This window comes from Elgaria multicarinata, chromosome 8, assembly GCF_023053635.1.
Source record: "Elgaria multicarinata webbii isolate HBS135686 ecotype San Diego chromosome 8, rElgMul1.1.pri, whole genome shotgun sequence".
Lineage (NCBI taxonomy): Eukaryota > Metazoa > Chordata > Lepidosauria > Squamata > Anguidae > Elgaria > Elgaria multicarinata.
In genome coordinates, this window is record NC_086178.1 from 82263953 (window position 1) to 82280862 (window position 16910).

At 37.1% G+C, this 16910-nt stretch overlaps 1 protein-coding gene across 1 annotated transcript in view; it reads right to left on the reverse strand.

Annotated features, from left to right (window-relative positions):
• Nucleotides 1-15568, reverse strand: part of CC2D2B (coiled-coil and C2 domain containing 2B) — a 53400-nt gene extending 37832 nt beyond the window's left edge. Inside the window, 13 exon segments of the mRNA XM_063131608.1 lie at nucleotides 978-1099; nucleotides 1456-1516; nucleotides 3106-3246; nucleotides 4998-5095; nucleotides 8083-8208; nucleotides 8319-8455; nucleotides 9692-9872; nucleotides 10933-11025; nucleotides 11736-11801; nucleotides 12054-12160; nucleotides 12731-12803; nucleotides 13824-13892; nucleotides 15521-15568. Of these exon segments, the coding sequence (XP_062987678.1) occupies nucleotides 978-1099; nucleotides 1456-1516; nucleotides 3106-3246; nucleotides 4998-5095; nucleotides 8083-8208; nucleotides 8319-8455; nucleotides 9692-9872; nucleotides 10933-11025; nucleotides 11736-11801; nucleotides 12054-12160; nucleotides 12731-12803; nucleotides 13824-13892; nucleotides 15521-15568 (1322 nt within the window).
• Between the last annotated feature and the right edge of the window lie 1342 nt (nucleotides 15569-16910).

Sequence of the window (16910 nt, forward strand, 5' to 3'; positions counted from 1 at the left end):
TAGTAAAGCATTCTGTTCACGTAGTGGCAAAACAGCCTTGTGGAGGAAGTCCACAAGCAGGACATGACTGTGATAGCACTCTACTGCTCATGTTCCCCAGCAACTGGTGTACATAAATATACCGCCTCTTATACTGGAGGTAGCATACAGTTATCAAGAATAGTAGCTATTAATAGCCTTATCCTCCATGAATTTGTCCAATCCCCTTTTAAAGCCATCCAAATTGGTGGCCATCACTACATCTTGTGATAATGAGTTCCATAGTTTAACTATGCATTGTGTAAAGTACTTCCTTTTATCTGTCCTGAATCTCCCACCAATCAGTTTCATGGGATGACCCCAGGTTCTAGTGTATTGAAAGAGGGGAAAATGTCTCCCTATCCACTTTTTCCACACTATCCATATTTTCCTACACTTCTATCATGTCTCCCCTTATTCACCTTTTTTTTAAAGTCCCAGTTGATGTAACCTTTCTTGATAAGAAAGTTGCTCCATCCCCATGATCATTCTAGTTGCCCTGTTCTGCACTTTTCGCAATTCCACATTATGCCTTTTTAGGCATGGCGAACAGATCTATAAACAGTATTCCAAGTGTGGTCATATAATAGAGTGGTTGAAGGCAATGTAATATTAGCAGTTTTATTTTCAATGCCTTTCCTAATTATGACTAACATAGAATTTGACTTTTTCACTGCAGCTGCACACTGGGTAAACATTTTCATTGAACTGTCCATCACAACCCCAAGACCTCTTTTTTGTTCAGTCACTGCTAGCTCAGATCCCATCAGTGTATACATGAACTTGGGATTTTTTTGCCCTCATGTTCTGTAGGGCATCGGGTTGGGGAAGGCTGGCCTAGACATATTTTTAAAATGTTACCCTGTTAACATTTTTAATATAATCCTGGTTACTCAAGAAATGCATTATAAAAACAGAAGCTTTGCATGCAATATCAAAAAAGAAAACTTGACACTCACAATGGGCATAGGTTTGCTGCAGTTATTTCCGTTCTGAAGGTAAGATGTGGTATGAAACAATTTTCATTTTTCTCTCCAAGATCTGTGGAGGTCTGATAGACGTGAGTTGAATCCAAAGAACCCTAGAAATCAATATATTAGTATTTCACTGCACGCAATATCCTTTCAAACAAACCATGTCTGCATTCATATTAGTTATTTTTAAAACACTATTTTTAAGCTTAGAAAGGCATGTAAGAAGATTAAGCACTCTGTCATTCTAAATTTACACTGGATCTACAATATTCATCAAGTCATATAGATTTCTAGAAGTACCTATCAAACAGTAATTGTATACAAATAAAAACAAAGCAGTCAAATAAAAACAAAGCATTCATTTTACTATGGTACAACCATTTACTAATATGAAACTTTTTCAATGTACGAATCTTCTGTCTCTTCCTGCTGCTGAAACTTTTGCTTCCCATTTTTGTCTTACCACTTTTTCATCATCTGATATTTTGGCTTCATACTCATCCAGTTCAGATTTATTTGTCAGCCTTGTTGAAAGATGGAAAGAAAACAACTTGAGCTGAAACTCCACATGACTTTCCACTGTATACTTCCCCCAAAACACTTTATTTTAATGCAAAGTGGATGTAATCCACTTTGCATTAAAGTGGCAAGAGTGACAATGGAGAGGCAGAGGAGCTCCTTAACACTTTCACTGCTCCTCCCACTGTTCTTTCTGCAATCAATTGCAGACCTCAGTGCTTATTTTGCATCTAAAAATCCCAACTATTGAGCCTTCCCGTTGACTGAGGGGAAGAGGCACATAAGGATGTAGTAGTATGAGCCTGAGAAACAGTCTAATGCAACTGTACAATATTTTTTTTAAAAAAAAACAAACTGTATCACGTCATAAAGACAGCATAACTGTAAGGACACTTGCCCCAACTTCCACAAACTATGAGAAGATCCAGAGCTGCAATATTTACCCAAGATATATTTCCTTTGGAAGGACGTTATAGGCTTGTGACATTGTAATATTTAAGTTTATTTACATATAAACAGGTTGAATAGCAAAATCCACTGTCTCAAATGAGATATCCAGAGATAGACAAGCCTGCATCCCAATGCTGTTAGCTTACAGAGCCTCAAAATCTCAGTCCTTTGTGGCTTCATTTGCACATCACACTAATCCATAGCTTTGTGGTCGCTGGGACATAAACTCGAATGAGTTGTGCTTCCCCTTCCTCCTACTGTGTGGCTGGGAGGAGGTGTTCAGAAACTTGTGCTTCTCTTTTGCTTAATTGCAATTGCTTATTTCATCCAAACCAATTGGCTGTGATTAAAATTAACTAGGGTTACTGTGAAAGAAGCCAATTTGAATTCAGCTCTTGCAGACTAAACCATAACCACAATTTAATATTCAAAAGCAATATACCTCTAATTACCATATACCAGGATCAAAAACTAAGAGAGCTATTTCTATCTTGCTCTATTTGTGAGCTTCCTAGGCATGCCTCTGTTGGAAAAAGTACTCAGTAAAATGGCTCCTTGGTCTGATGCACAAAGGTAGTTATTATGATCTTCTTTAATAATCCAAATCTCTGTAATCTAAGTTTTTCATTTCTTCCTTTTTAATAATTTTAGCACTGTTTTGTATATTTTAAATCCCAGTAAATCCCACTTTTTCAGTCTATTAGATTTTCTATAACATCTTCAAATGTGTTCAACAGGTGCCACTGAATAACAATTTCTATAAAAAATTAAGGGAGCAATTTCATTCAGTTTCTGGGCTCCGAGGTTAGAAACAGGGCTACAACTTCAGAGCCCAGAAACTATGCTCCTGCTCCTGCAGTTCTGGCTACATTTCTGCACTCAGAAACAGAGCGCAGAAACAGGAAAAGGGGGCTTTCTAGGGTGGGTGGAAAGGGGACAAGACTATGGTGGTTGCCAAACTACATTTCCTATGGCTGCATTTCCTATAGCTATAGTGCCGCTGCTAGATGGGAGAAATCAACCATCTAGCAGAAATGCAGGCCAGCTGGAAAGTATCCAATATAGCCAAGTTTGGGGGCTGCAGACTATCTTCATGGGATTGGACCCTAAAAAAACAATTATGATAATTGACTTATCCACTTACCTTTGAAATTGCAGCATTACAGTGGTACTAATAAATCCTTGCTGTCTACGTACGGACTTTATCTGTTTCCATACTTTTAGCATACTTTGTATTAAAGAATTATCTCTTTGGTATTCTGCATCACATAACATTCTAGTATTTCTTTTTAGAATGTAAAAAGCAAAGAAAATCAGCTGATCACAAAATTAAAATGGCATGTATTATACTTTCAGTCTTCTAACCTGTTTCTACTAAAATTATGACAAAAGCTGAACACTCATATTCCCCTAGAATACACTACAAATAAACCAACAAGATTTTGTGTATGCAAGCTTGTGCAGGAAATGAGGGTAGGGGACAGGGAGTGAACCTGGAGGTGAGGAAGCATAAGCCATGTTTTGATTGAATGTGACTATGTGTGCAGGGAAAACAAGGAGACAAGTGGGAGGGAGAGGTAGAAGACGGAGGGCTAAAACAGGAGGAAAAGAGAGATGTGGGGCGAAGAGAGGTGAGAGAGGAAAGGGGACACAGATGAGACAAAGGTAGAGGAGGAGGGGAAGAAAGTAGTAGATTAAAGAACAAAGCAAAGAGAAGAGAAGAAAGGAAGGGAATCTGAAGCAAGAAATGGAGTGACAGGACTGGGAAGAGAAGTGAGGCACAGGGAAGTGACCAGATGTTTGGGGCACACTGGAGACATAACGTCTTTAGCACTTCTTCACTTTTTCTTGCCTGCTTGGCAGTCACTCACAGCCTAAGTGGATAGATTTAAGTCCCTATTCTTGCAGGTTCCCTGTACTCTCATACCAAGGTGGTGATTCCTCTGGAATGCACTCTAACCTCCCTGGAATAACTAGTGGGATCATGAAATAGATGTTGGAACAGAAGTAGGGGTCTCCTTTTTCTTTTTACCTTCCAGAGCACATCCAAGCACCTTGGACTACTCCCTTCTTCACTCCCTCAAGAACTTTATTTTTTAGCAATAAAGGCGAAGGTTTCTTTAGAACAGCAAACAGAAAAAGTTATCTCCATATATTACACTGGAAGGAGGTGGTTTTTTTAAAAAGCATTCAATGTATACCCATACAAACACAGACACCCAATACTAGAAGCTTTCTGGAGCTCAAGCAAGCCAATTTCCACCCTTCCTTTCTAACACCCTCAATATTACATGGGTCCTGGAAGTTCACTGAGCACAGGATGGTCATCAAACTGTTTGAAGTTGTGTGCCTTTTGAAAAATGTTGTTCATTTAATTTACAAAATAATATACTTCTGCACAGCTGTAGCATTATTCGAATATTCAGAAACCAGTTGTATGTTTGGATGGTTTGCTCCTGAATTAATAGGCATGGGATCATCCAAATTCAGTCATCAGATGGGAGCAGGGGGGAAATTGCATTTCCCTACGGGCTCTTTCCGTCCTGCTCCTGTCCCACAATAGGGACAAACTTCCTCTTTCTTCACACAGGGAAGAAAAAGGAAGTGAGGAATGATCACGTGGCCCATTCAGTTGGCATTTTTATCGTGCTGCTTCTCCTGCACACAGCAGGAAATGGCAGCAAGTTTTGTCATAGCCAAAAGAATTGGATTTTCCAGGTCTCATTTTTTGTGATGGAAAAGGGAGCTGAAGGAGCAGTAGGTGCGCAGGAGGCACATGGTCATGAAAAGGACCAGCAAAAATCTGTGAATGGCCAGTAACGAGCATGTGACAAAACGCTTGCCTGATGATGCTCAGTATCAGAGGAAATTATATTACCTGGTATTTTCTAGGAAGACACTTTGCCCTCTCTGACTAAACAGGGTCTCTTACACAGATTTAACAGAAATATGCTATCAAAAATAAACCCAATGTGCATGCAGAAGATTTGATTTGATTCTCTCATCCCCCAAACACAAACCCATTGAAATAGATACCTTATTTGTGATCTGTAATCCTTTAAAGTGTTTCTGCTCAGCTGATTTTTGGTAAAATTACTTTCTGCTAGTTTTGTGGCACTTATTAATGCTTTGAGCTGTAATAGAAACAAATTATTGTGAATGCATTAAGCTTTTATTTACAAATTAGCATTAATAACTGCAGATGGCATTTGGTAAAAAATATTTATATTTTAAAATGAAAAAATGCCACAGCAGCCATCATGTAAAAATGCCCCCAAAAAGCATTATGTGAAGAAACCATATTTTTGAAGACAGTCTTCTTCATACAACATACAATAAAATTTTGCAGTTCACTGCCACAAGATGCGGTGATAGCCACTTCCTAATTAGGTTTTAAAAAATCAGGCTGACAAATATTAACAGTAGAATGTTGTAGGAGATGGACCTTTGGTCTGACGAAGCAGGGCTCCTCTTATGTTATGTTCTGGAAATACTACAATAGTGCTATAACTGAAGCTGAATCCTGGCAAGGCGAAATCCCTGTGGGTGAGTGGTCCCGGAGTCTGGGAAATAGGCTCATTGCCTGTTCTGGATGCGATTGCACTCCCTCTGAAAGATCAGGTTCGTAGTTTAGGGGTATTCCTAGATCCATTATTGTCGCTCGAGGCCCAAGTAGCCATGTCGGAGTGTCTTTCACCAGCTTCGGGTGGCTTGCCAGCTACAGCCTCCTCTGGACAGGAATAGCTTGGCCACCGTGGTACAGGCATTAGTAACCTCAAAATTGGATTACTGCAATGCACTCTATGTGGGGCTGCCCTTAAGACTGCTTCAGAAACTGGAGCTAGTGCAGAACACAGCAGCTCAGCAGTTGTCAGGAGCTGCCTCTTTTCAGTATATAACTGCTTTAGGGTGGATTCCTGCATTGAGCGGGGGCTTGGACTCGATGGCCTTATAGGCTCCTTCCCTATGATTCCTTTGCTGAGGGAATTGCACTGGTTACCTATTGGCTACTGGGCCAGGTTTAAAGTTTTGGTACTAGTGTACAAAGCCCTTAATAACTTGGGACCAGGATACCTGAGAGAGCACCTTTTCCTTTACCAACCTGCCCAATCACTGAGGTCGTCAGCAGGCATGCTCGTGGTGGTTCCACATGGACCTGTGGCCCGATTGGAATCCACCAGGAGAAGAACCTTTAGTGTAGTGGCCCCTTCTCTGTGGAACTCTCTGCCCCTGAAGGTCAGGCAAGTGCCAACACTGGGCTGCTTCCAGCACCTCCTGAAAAGAACTCTGTTTCGAGGAGCCTTCCTCAACTGACTAGCCACTGTTTTTCTGGTTCCTTTGTTTTTAAATTGAACAATTTTAATTTGCTTTTTTAATCTTTCTTTTACTGTTTATACCTATGTTCACCGCTCTGTAATCTGTGTTAGATAATTGAGCTGTATATAAATATTGTAAATAAATAAATAAAAGGAGATAAAATCTGACAGCCAAACAAACGATTACTCTGCTGAATAGTCCAAGAAATGTTAAACAGGACCACAGCAACACGCATGTACTCAATAAATTTCCCTTTGAGAGGTATGTCTATTTTCCAATGGATATGTTGTATGCAATGTTAGCCCTACTTACAGTAGACCCATTGAAATGAATAGGACTTAAGTTAGACTAACATTGCATACAACCCATAATTTGTATCTTTCTTGTTCTCCCTGCCTTGGCCCTTTTCTCTCTATTACACTGTCTTCCCCCTTCCCTCTTTTTCTATCATCTTTCACAACCCTGCAGGTAAACTGTACATATACGCTTCCACTTTCTCCAATTAATATATGTCTGTAATGTTGGTTTTTGGCAGATAGGATAGCAATGCATATAGCCTATCCTGGGCAGTATCCTACAGTGTCATTCCGCTAACACAGATTACATTGCATTAGGGTAAGAGATCTCTAGTGCAATCGACAGCATTAGCTTGTGCAATGGGTCTCCAGGGAATCTTGTTACACAAGCTATAACGCTATTGACGTTCCACTAGAGAGGTTGCAATGTCTGTCAACGCAACTTCTCTAATTGATTGCTTTATCAGTGGAACTGGTTATGCAAGGTAATGATGAAGCAAAAGAAAGTGAAAGGTGGTGTCTATTGAATATTGGCTAATTGTTGGGATACATTAACAATCAGGGTGGTTTTTTTTAATTAAAGCTTTGATTAAATGTGAATAGAGATAAACAAATGACTTTTTGGTAAAAGAGCCAAAATTCTAAATTCAATACCATTTTAAAAGGTACTACTAACTTTACTGCTAAATAATGTAGAAATAGAGTAGTAATTGAGGTAGGACCTGGGATTAGGTATGAGCAGCCCAAACTATGAAATTATTACTAGGACAAATGATGCGAAGGTCAACTGCTCTAGGGTCTAGAAATGTTCTCTGGTCTTCATGCTGTAACATTCGCAAGGAATACAAGCATTATGCCACTGAAACTTTCTGCTTTCTATCTAGAACTTTAATGTAACTTAAAAACATTTTCTTACTTTTTCAGCTAGCAAGTGAGTAACATTTTGCTGTTGTCTCTTCTGAAAGCATTCGTAAAGGCCAAGCAACCTGGCGGCCAACACATGTTCACAATTGAAAAGAGAATGATGACTAAATACAATATTTGATATGTTAAGGTCTAGTTGATAAATTTCACTCTGATCTCCTGACTTAGTTATGATGCAGTTTTCTAGTTCAGGTTGCATTGCCTGTGTTTAAAAAAAGAACAAAGCTTTCCCTTAAAATGAGTAACTTTGAATTGAAGCAACAGGATTTTCCGAGGTTAACATGCTTTGAATTACAAATTGCTGCTTCTGGTATGGATATTTTTGGCCTTATCAAAATGGTACAAAAAAAACTGTTTGACCAGAGGTAATGAGGCAAAAATGTTGTGTGGGGTGGGTATGCACACACAAACACACACGGGAGAGAGAGAGAAGTTACAAAGAGCTGGACTAATGAGTCCATCAAAATATACTATCAACCTCCATGTCCCTATATAGGTTTTATAGGGAAGATATAATAACCATGCCCCAACAAAACATTCCAATCTTGAGAGGAAGAGATTATAAAATGAAAAAACAAACAAACCTTCCTGTATGTTGTCTTTAATTGCATGTCAATTTTAACAGGAAAATACACTTTACAATGACTTGATTGTTTGATTGGAGAAGGTAATGATATTATTTCCCCACTTTCTTCAAACCAATCTTTTCCCTTGATAAAGATAATTCAGAAACATAAACAACGTTGAGCAAATCAACTAAGTTAATAGTTTTTTAAAAAACATTTTTAAAAGTTTTTAAAAACTAAAACCGAATATTTACCCCTTCTTGCTGAAGAAGACGATTTTCCATTTTGTGGTATGCATTCTTAGAAATAAAAGGCTTTTGTGGAATATAAAAACCTTCATCTTCTAAGAGTCGTGGCAACCTATTGTTTGGTAGCTTACAGCTGTGTATAACTGCAAATAATTATTATGGTTTTAGAATTACACATACACAGTTAATAAATTGTGAGTTAGCATTTTTCCTTCTTTTAATGGTCAAATACTGAGACCTGCCCCAAGAAAGTACAAAAGGTCACCCAAATGCATTTCTGATAACCCCAGCCAATCTGCCCCATCCAATACCATTTAATGCAGTGAGTTTTAAAATGAGTTTGCATATTCTCTAACTGTTACTCTTCAGTCTCTCCAATTTTCCCACCCCACCTTTCCACTCCCACAGAACTGTTCAAACTTACCTGTGACCCAAACGAATTTGTAACTTCTGTAAATTCTTTCAATATTAAACTTACACATTTTAACATGGAACTACCATATGTGAGGTGTAAATTTATATTATGATTTTATAATTTTATAAAATTTTATATTGTGGCTAACAGCTAGGATACTTATTAAATCTGTAAACATAAATTTTAGAGTAGGGTGAATGCACCCCGAACAATTATCAGGAACATTGCCACCATCTTTTTAAAAATGTTCTTTTAAAGGGCACCTACTCATATGTGCCCATATGTTATAAACACCTAATTTTGCTGGGCATACTACAAAATTAGAAGTAATATAGGCCATGTAAACACTTGACACATCCAGGAGAATAGGAAAGGAGAAACAGTTGGGGAAAGCCAGGGTAAACAGCTGTCTAAACAGGCCAATGGAAGAATTTCTTTCTTGCCCCATCCCATGCAGAATAATTGCCTGCCACTATAATCTAGGAAGAAAGGGGCCAGAAGGCAGATAGGCTTGACAAGATTATAGAAAAGGACTTGTTCTCTCTCTCCTCTCTCACTCCCCATTGCTGATGCATTCCAGAAAATCTCAGCAATCAGCAGTGGATACTAGAATGATTGGACCCATTATGATGGCATTAAGAAGATTCAAGTATCATTGACATTATATATATACCAAGTGTGTATCATCAGTGAGCAATAGATAGGAGATGCAGATATTAAGCATACTCCTCAAACATGTAGATGATGATATTCTCATGTGAAGGGCAACAGGGAAGCTTGACCATTGAATGTTATTAAGTACAAATTCCCATAGTATTGCTCAATTCCTTCTCTTTACAAATTGAGAGGAGGAAGTCACTTCTATATTTTCACCTGCAAATGAACAGATCAGATTATCCACTAGCTTCTGTGCAAACATTTAATACATATCAATATCACTATCATATTTTGAAACATAAACTACCTGGGGAAGCACTTGGAACAAAAATTTGATCCCATTGTCTTTTCTTGTCCAGGTTACTGCAATCACACTCAGGAGGTTTTACTTCAAGCAATTCTGGCAATAATATTTTTCTCACATGGTCAAGCAATGGAGCTTGTTCATTTAATTCACAGACATTCTGAAGACTGTCATTTATTGATTTCTATTGTTTATTCATCATGAAGAAAATCAATGTGAAATACTGAATTTAGAGAATGATGGAGAAATAGCTAAAAAATGGAATACAATCTAGATAAAAGGGTTAGAAAGCATACAATACACAGAGAAAATGTGTTATACTTTTATGCAGCAATAGCAGGGTAAAACATTTATTAGGAGCAACTAATAAATTCGGAGGCTTACAAGTACTCAGGGAGGATCCAATAGGATTACACCCAAATTCTATGTACATTTACCAGGAAGTAAGCCCTTTCTTAACAATAGGACTTACTTCAAGTAAGCATACATACGGTGTACAGTTTGGTTTCATTTCAGCATGCACTTGTGGCTTCACATATTCCAATGAAATGAATAACAGATTGCACACTATGCAGCCTTATTCACATGATGAAGTAAGGATACTGTATGCACAGCTAATGCTTCTTTTGAAGACTGAGCTTCCTTCAGCCTCTTTCCCTCCCCTTTCAAAGTGCTATCAATAGAAGAGCTGAAAAGCTCATCCAGGGGGCGGGTCAAAGATCAGAGGACAGTGAGGCAAAGATCGTCTCAGCTGCTCCTCCCGCCCTTCTGGGTTCAGCCTTGCAGGGCATCGAAATCCTTGTGTTTCCAATAAAAAAGCAGCTATTCTGTCTTTCTCTCCTTGATGCATTTTTGTGGTAAGATGGAAGAAGCAGTAGCAAGGGCACAGTGCATACGATCGCACCTTCAGTTGTATGACCAAAAGACAAAAAGTTTATTAAAGTTCCAGTCCTATACACAATTACCCAGGAATAAGTCCCACTGACTGCAATAGGACTTTTCAGTAGACATGCATAGGGATGCACTCTAAAAGATATCTGGTTGTTTTAGATATAAATTCTGAGTCACTGAAAATAACTTTTCAATATCATTTCATAATGTTTCCTTTATAACATAGAAAGTGAATGAAAAGTTGTACATTTAAATACTGGGAGATCTGTCTGAGAGGAGGAGGTCCAAGCAGGTCCAGGAACATAATTCAAAAGGAAATAAGTTGAATTATTAAACGAGAAGGACAGCAATACCTGTTCAGCATTTTGATCAGTATCTTTCATCTTTGAGTGGTCTTCAAAAGTTGATGTAAAAAAATCAAAGCCCTCATCTAAGGGGAGTTCATTCTGAGATTGAAACAGAAATTTAGTAAATTATCAGTCAGCAGTCCTAACCACTTGGCAGCTTTCTTTTTCCCATCTTTTTTGCTTCTTATACTGTCTGTCACCAAGTCAAAACACCTCTTCTTCTACAACTACATTGTGCATCTTCTCAGCTAAAACTCTCAGCAACATTTCTCAAATCTTCACACTATGTTCCTACACCATCTGCACCTAACAACCTCCTTTTCCTTACCATTAAAGTTTCCCATAGCTACTTTGCCTTTCTGCCAAGATTTCTAAATATATCACTGCTGATTACTTTCATTTCTTACATGCTACTATCCATAGTAACAGATATTTCACTCTCATAAAGCCAATTACATTTGTTTGCATTCTTCCCTGGCCTCTCAACTTTTCTCCAATTTTTGTTTTTTATCATTCCCTCCTCACTGCAAAACCCTAAATAGAGAAGAGGAACCTGTCTTGTTCATTACATTTATCTTCCACAAAGGCACAGCAACAGTAAGTTGCCACATAATAATAAATAGGATATATTAGAGGCAATAGTAAATATTTAAACAAAGTTGACTTGATGACACAGGACATTTACTATGTATATGTAATGGCAGTATAAACATTATTAAACATTCTACAAAAATATGCTCATATTAGTTGCCCCAAACAGAATACAAAAAGGAACTATTTTTATAAAAGTTTTATCACTCAGCACTCACTTCAAAGTTGTTTTGGAATCCGGTAGTATGAGAATACTGTTTGTCAGAAAATTCTTCTTGTATAGCCTAAAACAAAAGATATCTTAGTATATTCTTTTAAACATTAAAAACAAAGAGAAAACAAGAACTGAGACTACTTACAGGCTTCTCATATTCAGCAGTTGACTTCTTTTTTCTGAGGTACTCCAATTTGAGTGGTAAAGAAGCTGAGCCTTTTAAATTGGTTGTACATTCCCCCTTTCATAGAAACATAAATATAATATGTTGCATATTTCATTTGAAAGCCAAATTACAAGTTCAATTAAAACTATTTATTACCTTGACTGTTTTCAATTTCCCTCTTACTCTATCCCGTAATGCTTCCGTTAATGTAGTTTGTTTTTCTACATCAGGCACAACTATTAAAAAAATAAAATAAAAGGAGACTTATAGATCATATTTTGCAACAGAATTCTTACACATTCTCTGCAATATATAGCTGCTATATATTAAAAGGCAGCTATTCTGTCTTTTTTATATATTTTCAGCAAAAAGTAAAAAAGACAAAAGAAATGGGAAAACATGGGAGGGTTATGACTGGAAGATGATGATGCCTAGACTCCCCATAAAATTCTGTGAATGAGGCAGACAATGGTGTGATAAAAAGCCTCATCTGGAAGTAGCTTTATCTGAATTACATATTCATATTTCAACTAAAAGTGCAGGGGGGAAAATCTACATGAAACATATAATTAGTTTGATACACAGTGAGGATGCATAACACGCACGGTTCCAAATTAATTTTCCCCTCATAACAATTAACAAAACATTTTTATACGTAAAAGTATAAAGCACATCTGAATATTATAACTTGTAGCAGTGCAAATACTGTTAATGCAGAATGGAATGCATTTTAAAAAATCAAATGTAGGTTTTGCATTTAAATTTTGTGAAAGAAAATGTTCTTAAGTGTCACAGTGATAACATCCAACTTAGTTAGAACTAAAACAATGAACTACCTTTCTGTGAATTTTGGTCTAGGGCTTCTTCTCTTTCTATTCTATCAACAGGTATATTGTCTTCAGTTTGCTACATTAAACAAGGGGAAATTTTCAAATAAATTACAACTATTCTTCCACATTTTAAAATATTATTTCCCTCATTACATCATTCAAAAACCCCAAGCCTTCTAAACAGTTTTACCACTGAATGACCAAAAAATTCAATTCCTGAACCAGAAAAAAGAAATCTGTGCCATTATTTACATATTAACTAAAGGAACATGCAAACAAGATTGAACTCCATATTAAGTAGTAGTAACATGTAAAGTCAGTAACCATTGCAGTTCCAAGTACATTTATTAGACCCTGTTCAGATGTCATGACAGCATATGATGTCAAATTTGTGGGTTAATTAACTCAGAAATTGCAGGGGTGTATACTGTGCCCAAGCTGCGCATGCACTGCTTTCTGTTTGCATTAATTACACTCAAGAGCCACCTTTGGGGTTGTTTCTGTAATGTCCAAACAGGGGCAATGGGGTTGCTTGTGGGCTAAACAACCCCAAGTTTTCTTTCCCCAGTGCTAAAAAACCAACCATTAAAAACAAACAAGCACCATCATGCAGTTCTAAAATAACATTTTTGGTGAGTTATAGCCTGTAGTGATTGTTGTCACCATTTCCTTCTCTGTGGTCCTTCCTTCCTCTCAAGGAATATATCCTATAATATTAACTTTTCTCTTTCCAAAAAGCATTGCCTTCACATCTGTTTCTCCCCCTGCCTCCATCCATGCTGCAGCTGCAAGGGGCTCCCAATTATGATTTGGCTTTGCTCCCACGCTATAGTCCTGAAAAAAATATCATGCTCTCCAAGATCTGCCCATCAGGATACAAAATTTAATTTGGGTTCCTTAATAAGTTCAAAGCAGTTTACATTTAAAAGTTCCCATATATGGCAGCACTTGTTAGGAAATATTCAATTACAAGGTAAAATATATAAAAAGGTGTTTAATAGGTAAGCACTTTAGTAAATAGGCAATTTTTGAAGTCCAAAATTCTCAGTTCAGTAAAAAGTATGCCATATTTTTGAATTAAAATGGTTTAATGTACCTTTTTTCTAGCACTTCTTGTCTGTAAAGATTGTTTTTTCCTTGTGATTCTTTCCTGAACTTTCCCTTTCTGGATAATAACAAAAAACTTTAAATTATCATCTCTAAGATACAAACCTCGAGGAGGAGAAGGAGAAGGAGAAGAAGAGCAATGCATGTTTAGATGGGAAAAAGTCCTACAGCCTGGCTGGCTGGGCAATACTGGGAGTTGTAGGACTTTTTCCATCTAAACATGCATGGGATTGCACCCTCAACAAATGAATACACACACTTTTTATAGACAACATGTAGACAGGCAATTTGAGCACTGAAACTCATTAGCCAAGTTTTGCTATGTAATCTCAATCTTTCAAATAAATTTCATCATCATGACATATTGCCTTTTAAAAAACAGATCAGATGATGGTATTATTAAGGTTAGGCTTCCTATAACATAAATGTTTGCTGTGTTGGATGTAATTTTAAACAGGAAGCACTAATACTGCCACCACTACCCCAAAAAGAACGCATCTGCCTGCCTTGGGTTTTGCTGAACAATCCTTCATGAGGACTGTACCAGCCATGTTAACCACACCACAGGTTTAAAATGTCCAAAGCACTATTATAGTTGGACATAAATAAAGGAGTGTAGCAGGTTGAAAAGGTTAGAAGAAATCAAATATAAATAAAGCTAGAATTGCTAGAGATTGCATCAGAAAGAAAGATTATTTAATTACTACATAGATTCTTTTATTAGTGTAGCAATATAATGGGGTAAACACACCTGGTGAAACTCTTACTTCTACACAGTTCTTCAAGATACAGAAGCCTTCTTGGGGACTGAACATTACAAACCTAACAAATACATTTTACATTTGATTCATAGTAATTATACCACTATTCTCTCACTTTGTTAGTTCCTTATTAGAGCATTCACATTAATAATTTTGATGATAAAGAAGAGAAATTGCTAACCCCTTTCTCTCCTGCTGCCATTCACATGTTTTCACCTTTTGGTGGCCAAGCAGCACAACATGCAGAAATTTAGCATGTGCAGGTATTCCAGTACAGAAATTTGATGACAGGGAAAGCTGCACCTGTTGAATGTCTGCTTTTCAACTAGCTATTAAAGGAGAGAGAGAGAGAGAGAGAGAGAGAGAGGCAAATTCTACATGAATTTTGTAATTCCAAAGCTTTAGCCATCAGCTAAATAATTGTCATGTGAATTATTTGCCACTGGGAGTTACTAGCCATGTCTTGTACATACACAAAGGGCAATGTGACATTACTGCTAAAATAAATTACATTGCACTAGTGTAGTATAAGCAACCTCTACCATGCCAATAATGTTTTCTGGCACAAGAGGTTTTCCAGGGAAACCCATTGCAACCCATTGGTATTGTGCAATAAGTCACTTATGTTACCAAAAAGTAATTTAATTAATGAAGTGTCAAACTGAATACTGCCCATTATATTTATCTTTAAAAGATACAACACTGAGGAAAACAGAAACTCAGCATATCCACATGTTATTATTCAGGGTGATGGTTGTTTTTAACTATCTAGAGTACATTCCTGGGCTTTAGTCATAAACATATGCCCATTACTATGATCATTATCTAATCCTTAATAACAAAACTGGTGAAGATGTTAAATCTAGTAATCAGTACGCTGCAGCTGGAAAATAATCTTAAAACATTTAAAATTGTAAGAACTTACCTTAGTTTTTCTATCCACTGGTAGTTCTAATTCTTTATCAGAATCCATTTCTTTTTTAAAAAAAAAAATATATCAATAAACTGGAAAAGAATACAGAATATTAAAATGGAACATGACAAAAATGTATCTATATCAATATAATTTAATGCAGAGATAACGCGAACATATCTCCACATAGTGCTTTTTTCACATCTCATTAATATGTAGCATAGCTCACCATATTCTTCTGCCACAGTCTACTCCAAAAAGTTGCTGTGCTAATATTGCCTATTTGTGACTTCAGCTTATGCTGGTGTAGAATCACTTTGTACCCTACAGAAGAATAATGTCCCAACTTTCTACGTGTTACAGTAGTTTGTCCAACCTAGAACACCCCATGTCAACCAGTCTACTAACCAACCATGTACAGCAACAAATCCAGACACCATATATATATCCAGGATTGCTGTATGGGGCTACAGAAACTGGGAGTAGGCAGCTGTCAGTCACTTGGCAGCCTACATCACATGGCTAATGAGTTACATTTAATAATGGCTCTGACCGTATGTTACAGCAACAATGAAGTAAAGAAAGTACAGAGACTGTTTCAACTGAGATAAAATATGAAAGGCAAACAAGCCTAAGATGTAAGCACCCAAGCCACCTACACAAACCTATTTTAGAAGTGATCTTATTGCTCCAAAAAACAACTAAGGGTGCGATCCTATTCATGTTTAGATAGAAACAAGTCCTACAACCCCCAGAAATGTCTAAATATGCATAGGACAGCACTCTAAGTTCTGATAATAACGTTTATGTTTTGGTCCATCAGACAACTTGCTTTTAAACCAGAAAAAGCTATCACTTTTTTCCTGGTAGGATTCCTGCGTATGTAACAGCTTATTACAGACTAAAATTCAGTTGCTTCATCTTTTCCTGATAAAGAAGCAATGCTGGGTAAACCTCACCGTTTTAACAATTGTTTATTTAGCTAATAAGGGCACAATACAATTCAGTAAAATGTGGCAACACAGAACTTCTTAAATACTAAAATCCATCCTAGACATATATCACGACCTACAGCGATGCAGGTGATTTGCATAAATCTGACAGATGCCATGCCACTCAGGATGGTGGAGTTCTAGTTCGCCAGTGGAGTCTTAACACAAGTACTGTTGAAAGCAGTTATTATAAAAAGATATATTCTGCAGAAAAATATTTATGAGTAGAATAATCTTTTGAGAGCTGTTTTATTTATTTTTATGTTGATAGAACTACATTACAATCCAGTTTAGATCTGCAACAATAAAGAAATAGGTTCTATAGTTTTGCAATTAGAGTTCTGTAATAAAATTGATATTAAAATGCAGGAGCATGCTATGCATAGTGAGTTGGAAATAAGTTTAACTGA